The sequence below is a fragment of the Erigeron canadensis genome, chromosome 3 (assembly GCF_010389155.1).
Source record: "Erigeron canadensis isolate Cc75 chromosome 3, C_canadensis_v1, whole genome shotgun sequence".
Classification (NCBI taxonomy): Eukaryota; Viridiplantae; Streptophyta; class Magnoliopsida; order Asterales; family Asteraceae; genus Erigeron; species Erigeron canadensis.
The window spans coordinates 43,971,497-43,982,449 of record NC_057763.1 but is presented as its reverse complement, the minus strand read 5'-3'; the positions used below and the strand labels follow the sequence as shown (position 1 = coordinate 43,982,449).

General features: G+C 33.8%; 1 protein-coding gene across 2 annotated transcripts; it reads right to left on the bottom strand.

The window, feature by feature from the left end:
* Positions 1–708: 708 nt before the first annotated feature.
* LOC122593119 (pre-mRNA-processing factor 39) lies at positions 709–8,382 on the bottom strand. Of its 2 annotated transcripts, none has more exons than XM_043765475.1 (12): positions 8,219–8,382; positions 7,572–7,669; positions 7,205–7,434; positions 6,851–7,018; positions 6,398–6,755; positions 6,176–6,319; positions 5,355–5,507; positions 5,169–5,285; positions 4,716–4,796; positions 3,849–3,998; positions 1,924–3,114; positions 709–1,259 (listed from the first exon to the last, which is right to left on the bottom strand). In XM_043765475.1, the coding sequence occupies exons 1-12, from the start codon at positions 8,283–8,285 to the stop codon at positions 1,080–1,082; spliced, it is 2,937 nt and encodes a 978-aa protein (XP_043621410.1). In that variant the 5' UTR covers positions 8,286–8,382; the 3' UTR covers positions 709–1,079. The 2 variants fall into 2 exon arrangements, with proteins under 2 accessions (XP_043621410.1, XP_043621411.1); XM_043765476.1 differs by having other exon boundaries at positions 1,177–1,259; positions 1,874–3,114.
* Positions 8,383–10,953: the final 2,571 nt, after the last annotated feature.

The following is a 10,953-nucleotide window of genomic DNA, read 5'->3' as shown; positions in this document are numbered from 1 at the left end:
CCCAATTTTTAATAAAATATTTCCCTCCACTTTGCCAAATCTTCCCAATTAAAGCGGTAGATTTCCCCTATCCAGATTACAAGAGAGAAAACGAGCTTTGATTCAAACGTACGCCTTAAATTACTATCCAAACCTTTCTATTTTCCTCTTGTTTGTTAAACCTTCCCAATATTAGACAAACAAGTAAACGATGAGGGTTATCTTATTTATAGGAAAGCTCGATTTTTGATCCAAATGTACACACATAATCAATGTGTCCCGTAACCTTTTCCAACCCTTTTTTTTATAACTACTTGATGAAAACATGAAACTTCTTGTAAGCAAATCAAAACGTCTCACCACTAAAACACCTAGGCGGTAGTCATTGCAAACCTTAACAATAACTTGACTTACATTTTCACATTATCGTTTTGTACAATAATTGCCAACAAACATGTTTCCTTACAGAAAAAAGTTGCAAGCTTGTACACATTGTTCTATGAGAAAAAATTACAATTGTTTTTAAAGATTCTTGACCAGATAATTTTAAGTAAAAAAACTTAGCTTTTTGTAATAATTATATTTCCCTCCACGCTTTGAATTACTAAAGAAAATTAGCAAAAAATAAAACCCACTATTTCAAATATTTATCTTAACCCAGACTAATCTGCACATAAAATCCTAAGCCCAACATACTTTCCTATAGTAGCCGTAAGTGAAAATTTCACATTTTCTGAATCTACCATACTTCTCGTTCATTACCGATAAAATTTCAAAATTCAAGATCCTGCCAACAATATTTTCCCCCTGTACAATAATAGAGTCATGAATACAATTGTTGAGATGTTAAATGAGATGCTTGCACCTACAAAAGATGGGGCATGTAATACAAGACTGCAATTCAATTATAAAACTCTATAAAACCCCTAATATTTTCAATTTAATTTGACCTAGTTAACAGATTCATGGGCCAAACATGTAGGTCTAGTAAATGGGCCGAAATTGTCACCTCTTTTTATACATATTCAAAGAGTTTATGACGATGGATCTATAACCTCGGATACAGACGACGTCATAACTAATATTATGCAGAATTTTGCTCACGTTGCACGTGTTCGCTCAAAAGATGGAGAACGGTGTGCTAGTTGGTGATTACTAGAAGACACGATGTTTGCTGGTGCGCTTGGAGCCATTGGTCTAACTATCATACTCTCATAGTTTTGTCGTGCTTCCGGCGCAGTATGTGTGCTGGTTGTATGGGAAGGTATTGTCCCATAACCCTGCATAAATAGAGCAAGAATGACACAAAAAATAGTAAATATAGTTAGGGAGACCATTAGTAATTATTATCCGTGATTTGATAAATAGTCAACCAAATGGTGATTTGTGCCATGCACTTTGGTTGGATAATATGCATATAGCACTTTGGTTGGATAATAAGCAAATTGTAGAACCATGTAAATGACAATATAGTTAAGGACAACCCTAACTTTCAATTCAGGGTCATTTATACCAAACCATGCAAACATGACGAACTACTATTTTTTTGGATTGAGATCCTCTAAAGTTGGAGACAACTTTACTAGAAAAGTTGAGAGATCTTGACCATTGGATTAAAATTAACGGTCAAGATTAAAAGATGATTTTTGAATCTTAACCCTTGATGGTACGAAAACATTTAAAATATTAAAAGAATAAAGTTAGATTCATATTTAAAAAGGTGTGCACGGAGGCTGGCGATGGGATTATTCATACTGCTTGTACCATATAAATAGCTGAGCTTCAGATCGAGAATTATATGAATTAACTTTTAATTTAACAAAAAGATCTTTAGACTTTGTACAGTTTTTCACAGCAGAAATTATAACTTAAAACTGAAACGTGAGAGATTTACCATTTCACACAGAGCTTGAGGTTTCTTATACTTTTTGATTAGGGACACACCTGTTGATCATGGGTAGCATTCCATATCTGATTGGGTATGGCAGCAATCTGGTGCTGATGATTCTGATGGTAATCTTGTGGCATCTGCTGCTGGTATTGTTGCATCTGCTGGTATTGTTGCATCTGCTGCATATATAATTGCATTTGTTGCTGCTGCTGGTATACTCTAGCCCAATGCTCCTGATGCTGTGGATTTGCTTGTATCTGCTGTTGAACATATGGTTGTGGATAAGACTGTTGCATCTGCAACCATTGTTGCTGGTTTTGCTGCTGGTGCTGGTGCTGATATTGATATTGCCACATTTGACTATAAGCTTGTTGGTTCTGAACTGGCCCAGGTGATTCACTAGTTTGTACAGAATTTTGAATCACCGATTGAACCAATTGGGGCAACAAATGTAAATTGATTGCAGGTAAAGATTTCTGTGGCTGCACATTTGGATCATCGTGTTTTGGCACTTGCCTCGTGCTAACAATATGATCAGTTGATTCAGAAACTGTATGCATGAGATCTGTTTTCTGAATTTCTGCATTTTGTAAAGGCATTTGTCGAATGTCAGTTTCTGAATCATGTTCATTTGTTTGTTTTAGTTCCTTGGCAGAACCAGTGCCTGCGACGGGGTTTTGATTGGTTCTTGAAGGGCTCTCGTCTGTTACAGTGGGCATGCTGTCTTCAAGATCGGTAGGTTCTTTCTCCTGAGTACACGACGAAAGACACTCTAAAGATAGGGGCTTTACACTAGCTTCTACTTCATTTTCATGCTCTTCCTCAGCAATGATACAATCATCTTTAGAGGAATCATTTCTAGACTGGCGTTTCAATCTTTTCAATTCTCCAGCGGCGTTAGCTTCACGTTGCTTGAAACGTGTATTTTTCTTCACAGAAATGTCATTATCTTTCTCTCTATACTTGTTGACTGTAGCCTTGTGAGGCTTGATGGCTAGACTTTTGGAGGACGACTTTTGCTTTTCAGTGGCTGAAATACGGGATACACGCTTGATACTATGAATCTTAGATGGCTGCTTAGCAACAAGACGGGGCACCTTTTCTCTTTGTTCTTTGAACTCATTTGAAAGTCGATTAGAAGGGTACTTGCGCGATGAGGTACTCCTTATCAGGTGTGGAAAAGAATACATGTGACGAGTCCATGCCTTTCTTATGTCATTGGTTGTTCCACAGTAGTCAACAAACTGTAATCAAAGTAAACTGACAGTAATTAGTAGGGGTGGATATCATGACCTGTTCCTTAGAAACGAGTTGATTTGAGTTATGTTTTCAGGTTATGTTTCATTTATAATGGGTCAAATGATAAAATCAATAAAATAGTTTTGTAAAAAAGGCTAAAAAAAGGCCTGACGTGCATACTACCGCATAAGATCTACTAATTTATTTTGTTCTGATGATTTGTCATAATATATGACAATCATTACTTCTAGAATTCAAATATGCTGGACAAAGTGTTTTGGGTCAACCTGACCAGCCCATGAAGGATCATCCGTGCAATTTTTAATCTAAAAGGTCCAAACGTGAAAATCTGAGTAAACCACGGGGATCATTCGTGTGATTTAGCCTTTCTTACAATGAAGTTCTACAATCATCCACCCAATAAATATACAGGACCATATAAATTATTGACATTCGAAACATAAATGACATAAAGTGATAACGGGTCAGTCAACCCGTTTTGACCCACCCTAAAACTTTACCTGTTTTGTGCCTGATACCAACCACCCACCGCCCACTTTGCCAGCTATATGTATTAGTCTTACAAGTAACATAGTGATACAACAATGCCATAATATGTATGTAAAAGTTACGAGAAACTTTAACCGCAAAGAAAAGTAGACGGGGAAATTTAAGAGCATATCCAAATGACAATAGATTTTGAATTTTGCATAATGTGGTTGAGAATATCATATCTGACCTTCAAATATAAACGAGACAGATCCTCGCGATCTTTGGAGCTTAACCCTTTGGATCCACCCGATCCTGATGCTATGGTAGTAGCTATTATGGGATCCAAAACGTCCATACGTTTCGAACCTTCATGCATCATCGCAAAATTTATCAACTCCTATGAAATTAGCACACTAGTTAGTTCGCTTGCTCCTTTATCTCACTACTTTCTTTTTTGATTTCTAAATCTTTGATATATGAATTCAAGCAAAAGCTAAAAAAATAGAAAAGAATTGTGAACTACAGATTATAGGTGGTAATCTTGACCCACTTACTTGGGTCAATCGGGGTTATCTTTTCTCTAATGGGTCAAGAGGAGATGCTTCTACAGTAAGGCTTAAACAAAAACAGGTCAAATGGGTAAAAAGGTGCGACCTATGAAAATAATAGCATAGATCATTTTTGATCAACACAACAGGTCATTATTGAAACAGTCCATTACTTGTAATCACATTTGATAGACTAAGTAACTTAAAAACTTTAAACAATTTAAATGAAAAACCAGACCTGACCAAGCCCACACACAATATACCCGTTACTAGACCCACCAAACTTTCAATCTCTAAACATTATCTATTTCAAAGAGGAAATAACTGTTGAAGGTATAAAAAAGTTGCAGTAGTCACTGAAAACCGGAAGAAAAAGATAACATTTGTTTGTATTTAATAATTGATTTGCGATCAAGACATGTACATTAAAGAGATAAAAATCCATCATGTTTAGTACCTATTCTATCTTATTGTCCACAACTCCCACACGCTATTCTAAACTTGGCATCTTAGTAATACATATTTCAAAGCCACTATCACTAATAGATGACTGAGAGCAAATATACCTCTAGAAGTAACCTTGAATGAGGCACTTGTTGGATACCTGTTATTAACAAGTCTATGGCAGCATCGGCACTGCCAGTAATCTGCAAACAGGCAAAAGTGCAAAATTAGAAAAAAAAATAATATTACAATCGAAAACCATATTAGAAGTGGGACAGATGTTGAAAAGTGGAGCTCTTAGCTCAATATCTTTGATGGAGATTTCAGGTATTGTTTGGTTACATACCGAACAATAATTCCAATGCCTAAACAACTTAATCCACAGAAAATATATATAATTGCCAGCCAGATAAGTGTTAATATAGGCATCATCTTTCTTTATGTTACTATAGGCGTCATATTTCCATATGCTTAAACAATGTATCCACGCTCGTGAACACTATGAAGTATTAGGAGCTTAGCACTAGCTAAGCATTATAAGTATGAAGCTAGCAGAACCTTTGGGAACTCCATACCAGGAACTTAAGACGGAAAAAGTGAATATACAGAACAGGGACTATGTGCATCTTCTCCTTCTCTGCAGCTATTTTGATTGCTTTGTCATAAATTTCCAGAGCTGTATCCACATTTCCCTGTTTATTATAAACATCAGTTTGAGCACAGACCTTACTACAATTACAAAATTGCTCATGATTATGTACCAGACGAGTTTCCATATTGGCCTCGTTTATTGCCGTTTCAATAAAAGAAGAATCAGATTCAGTATCGCAAAGTTGAAATGCAGCACGAGCTCCTTCGATATCTCCTATTTTCTCTCTGAATCTTGCATTGAAGATATGCACTTCTGACACATTCTGCATAAAAAATATTAGAAGCATGCAAGTAATTTTAGTTACAAAGGCAAACATCAAGCAATTAAGCCCCACTATATCAAATTACTTAGTACAATTAAAAAGGGTTTACAAAACGGGCGATCCAGATAACGGGTCAAATGGCTTCGGATCAAAACAGCACAAAACACTTTTCAGTCCAAAGACTTTTTACATTTTTTAAAATAATTAGTTTATCAAATATGATTACATATTTGATAACTTCTCATTAACTATCAAACTTACAACATTCATGCATTAAATTTTTTTTGGACCACCTTCGGCCCATTCTCTTTTAAAGCTAAACGTTGCCCATTCGACCCATAGAAAAAAAAATCATTATTAAATAGATCTCAATTTTTAGCTCTACTACGAATTACTCTCACATTAATCTAACTCTTTCCAACATAGCCTTATAACTTTTCAAATATTGCAAGATCATGCCTAGTCCAAGATGTACTACTCATAAGAATTTTAATTGAGAAGACATTTCTTTCAAATTACAAAGAGTTAATGATATAAATCCTATCCAAATTTTAACTGATGAAAGAGTGTATACTTGAAATTAGTTCTCAAACATGCCAATTGCCAATGAAACTATCACGGAAACTAATGAACATATCCTTTGCAGATTCAAAAGACAAGAAACACACCTTTAAAAATACTTGCGTTGCTCTTTCCAAACCAAAATTTGCTAGTTCTCGTCCCCCCTTGGATTCCATAAACTCCACATATCGCATCCAGTATTCAGGGTAATTAGCACAGGGAATTAGGCATCTTTCATAGAGTTTCACAGCCTGTAAGTAGATATTGGCTTTTAATACTTCATCTTATTAAAGAAGTCATGTATCCACCTTCATAATATTCAAGCATACCCAGTCAAAATCGTCCTGCTTCTCTATGAAATCCAGATAATCATGCCAATTTTGTAGCTGCTCGTCATCGAGAGGTTTTGCATTAAAAAAGTCCCTCTCCATATAGTTCTCAAAGTAATCTATTTTTTCATGCAATTTACATGATTTATGATAGAACCGCTCACCAATGGCTATAAATCTATGTAGAGCTTTAGACCTCAGCTCAACACTTGAGGAATCTTGCAATTCCTTGATGGCATGACAGATCTCATCATCAGAATTAGGAACTTCTATGTTTGAGTCAACTGCATAGGGTTCAAGGTCACAACTCTTAGCACATGACATATCCTCTTCTACAAAAGCAGCAAACTCTCTAAAACTGGAAAATAAAATTAGAAAAATAATAAATTATCAGTCATTATGTTACACACAAAAAAAAAATGTTCAGGTACTTGAAAAATAAGTCAATCAGACCTGTCATAATACTTGTGCAAACTCTTTGTCGGAAATTTTAGAGCACGGATAAGAATGTGAGAAAGCAAATTCCATTGCTGCTGAGATAACTCAAATTTGATGTACATATCCCATAACCTATGACATAGAAAATCTTTCCCAACAAAAGAAAGCCCTCTCTCAAATATCCTGTGAGGTAAAGAGAAAAAAACTCAAATGTCTTCTTCCAAGTTTGTGGAACCGCCAAAACATAGTTCAAAAAATATCTGAATAATTAAATTTTTTGAGCTACCAAGGAGTGAAAGGACTTTAATATAGGTAGTTAAGTTGGAAGATCATCAAGTATTTTAAATCTATAACGAGTTTAGAAGTTACCGACGAACATCAGATGGGTCAGCAAAAGAAAGTATACTGAAGCTACAATAATCAACCCATAATCCAACAGAGTATGTTGCTGATTGCACCCCTTGTTCAAAGATTTCAACCGCTCTCTCCACCGAGCAAAGCCGTGCCACATGATCTGCATATCTCTTCCAATACTCATGACACAATGGAAACCAAGAGAGGAACGACTCATACACCGATGATATTGCTTTTATGTTATCCTGCATCAAGTCTAAACCTTTTAGCTTTACCCGATTAAACCAGTAGCAGTAACATATCATCCATAGCACCCAATTACATTATACCACTGTATATCTCAACCAAACATTATCTACAACAAACGCAGTATGAAGCTTACTGAGTAGGTTTTCTCGATTTCTGAAATGAGAGAAGTCCAAGAATCAAAGTCCAATGAGTCACCCGACACAACTTCGTAAGCTTCTTCAGGCGAGCTAACTGCTATGGCGATTAAGATAATTATATAATGTCAAACTAAAACTTTATCATATAATAAAAATCCATAAAGAGTCACATAGAAGAGAATCTTGCAATCCGTTTCACTATACATGCCACACAGGTTAAAAAGACGTTGAATATTCTTTTTTAGACAGACATTTTTCTTATGTGCCTAAAAACATGTCTAATCCATACAATACATCATCTCACATGGAATCCCTTGTTTGTCATTCTTTATCTTTTCATCTATCGTGATCACCTTGTCAGACACATTATCATTTTCCTCTCTAGAAATTAAAATGCCGAAAACCAGATATAAATTACTAGTTAAGCTAGTCTCACCTACACACACACACACAAAAAAGTTTCTTGATCTAATTTAATAAATTAACAAAATTTATTCACTTAAAAAGTTACCCATATAGAAAAAAACCCTAAAAATTAAAAAGGGTGTGTTCTTTACGGTTGTAACTGAACGGAAGTGAGCTAGGGTTTTGGAAAAAAAATATGAGATTGAAAAATTGGAGAAAAAGGAAGTGACTTTGTGACCTTCAGGAGGAACAGTTTCCATGGCGGAGATATCATCGGCGGCGTTAGCTAGTATCAGTAAATCCATCCTTTCTTGATCGGAAATATTATTTTACGGTGGCCGGGAAAAAGGGTACATAAGACAAGAAATTTTACTACTTTCTTTTGGTTAGAAGCTCAAAACCCCTTTTTTCTGTTTTCTTGGGCGTTAGTAGACAAAACGAAGTAATTTAAGGGGGTTGTTTGGACCATCAGCTCTTATTTATCATACGGAGTAAATAAATATGCCATTTAATATTTCAATTCTAATATTCGATCATAATGTCTGTGCAATGTGGCGGAGAGATGGTGAGGTGATAGATCATATGAGGTGATAAGTTATAGAGTGTGATAACTAAATGTCTTAGCCTTACAGACTCCTTTCGCGAATTTAAAAATTCATCGAAAGTATATCGAATGACATCTCTAATGAAAGAGCATGGAATTTTAAGAACACTCATGTAATTTTTATAATTCATCGATATACGGTTTTTGAGATAAAAGATTTTGAATGAATTAGATGAATAAAATGATTTATAAATTAGAGAGAAAAAATGAGCGGTTGAGGAGTGAAAAAAATGAGTGGTTAAGATTTAAGAGTATTATAGGTATATTAGGTATAGATATTTAAATTAGTGAATAAAAAAAATAATGGTAATTTTGGTAGTTCAAAGTTGTAATTTGAGATTTAAAAATGGGGTTTCCTCCATTATATGGGAGTAAAGATAAATATAAAAATTAAAATAAAGAAATACCAATAATATTTATTTATTTTTTTAAAAAAATGATTGATTCTTCCAAACATTAGCCTAAAAATTCTCAAAAAATCTTATAAATGTTACAAGTAGATTCCACTTAATCTCTTTTCTAATTTCCCCTTGAATTTTCATATGTCACCCTCCAATAAATTAGAAGAATGTTTAGGCTAATGAATTAGGATGATTAATCATTTCCCAATTTTTTGGTTACATGTTAGATTTAAATGGATGATGAGTTTATTGACGAGTGAAAGAAACCCTAGAATGGATCTATTTAGAAAAGATTTTCTTTCATTAACAATAGTCCAGACAAAATCAGCTTTTTAATACAATTGAAAGGCATGGGCTTAAGGATCCAACTTATTTAGGGCCTCTAAATTTTGGTGAGTCTTTTTTATAAAAGCTAATTAAAGTTAGGCTATGGCTTTGCTTGTTATAACTTAGGGTGCATTCTTCAGTTTTAATTTGATGGGATAAGAAAGAGAATGAGAGGAAAACTTATGTTTTTGTATTCTTGAGTTTTTTTATTAAAAGAAAGGAAAGTGATGGAAAGGAAAAGTTTGGGGTTTTGGAGCTAAAAACTTTCCTTCCATAGTTGGCATGACTCGGAAGGATAAGTTATAAATTTATCAATATACTCTTCAGCCATTATATGAACTATAATAATTATGAGGTTATAAATGTAAAATTACATAGTTTTTATCCTTTCTTATCCTTCTCTTTTAACTTAAGAATGCCTTTACATCCTTTTATTCACTTTCTTTTCTTTTAAATGATAAAATTCAAGAATGCATTTTATAAATATAATTTTTTATCCTTTTTTCTCATATCCAATCTTCTCTTTTCTTTTCCTTTAGGCTGTATTCTCGAGTTATTTGGGAAAGAAAAGAATTGAAAAGAATAGAAATGAGATGGAAAGAAAGAGAAATGAAAAAATTAAAGTCATTCTTGAGTTAAAAAAAACATAAGAAATGAAAAGAAAGTAATAATTATTTGTATTATTGAGTTTGAAAGAAAAAAAAAAGAAAAGAATATAAAAATACAATTTTACAACAATACCCTTATAAATATTGTATTCTTGTTATAAAAGTTCAGTGCAAATGTTTTATCACCATATGAATTTTACAGAACTATGATACGTGGCATAATGTCAAAATATTGTATTATTCCATGTCTGACAAAATCTCAAAAGTGGACTGTTAATACATGATAATGAGGAGGGCACAATAGTAATTACAAAAGCTAGTTGTTTAGTTTCCTTCCCAGTCCGACCATTTTTGGGCGGAAACTTTTGGAATCAAACAGACTAAAATTTTCATTTCTTTTCCATTCCTTTCTTTATGTAAAAAAACTCGAGAATACAAAACCTATTATTTGTCTTTCTTTTCCTTTCCATACAAAAGTTAACTCAAGAATGCAGTGTTAATAAAAACTCGAGAATATAGTCTTAGAGATGCACCGATTGTAGGCTTGAGAGTAATCAATAAAAACCAAAAAGATTGTTAAATGCACTTTTAACATTATTTTTTAAACATGTTACTTATATGTGTAGGTACTTAATTTTTCGGATATGATACGAGCCCAAATTTTAAATCTTAAAACCTGCTACGCTTAATTTCTAGGTTGAGGCCCCAAAATTGGTCATGCTTAGCTCTCTAAAGTAGGTTGTTTAAATCAATGACCTATTAATAACTAGCGTCAAATAATTATTACATCAAACCACTTGAAATGGAGGCTTGTCCATGCGACATCAACAACTTTTAATTAAGTAAAACACTTTTATTCCCGGACACGCTGAAAACACAAATTGCCACTCCCAGATCATCATTCATATTAAAATACTTTTTAAATTTGAGACCAGCCCATTGGTATGAGTTAAACATTTAGCTTAAAAAAGAAGGGGAAGATTAGAAAAGGTGGAAATATTTATACAATATTACGTTACTTGTTATATTTTAA

Bases quoted from the DNA above. Each gene is read 5' to 3' on its own strand.
- LOC122593119 (XM_043765475.1), bottom strand. From the start codon at position 8,285: ATGGATTTACTGATACTAGCTAACGCCGCCGATGATATCTCCGCCATG. The intron at 6,320-6,397 runs GTATGCTTGAAT...ATCTACTTACAG, and splicing joins AGCAGGACGATTTTGACTGG to GCTGTGAAACTCTATGAAAG. The intron at 3,115-3,848 runs GTCAGATATGAT...CTTTGATTACAG, and splicing joins TGTCTCGTTTATATTTGAAG to TTTGTTGACTACTGTGGAAC.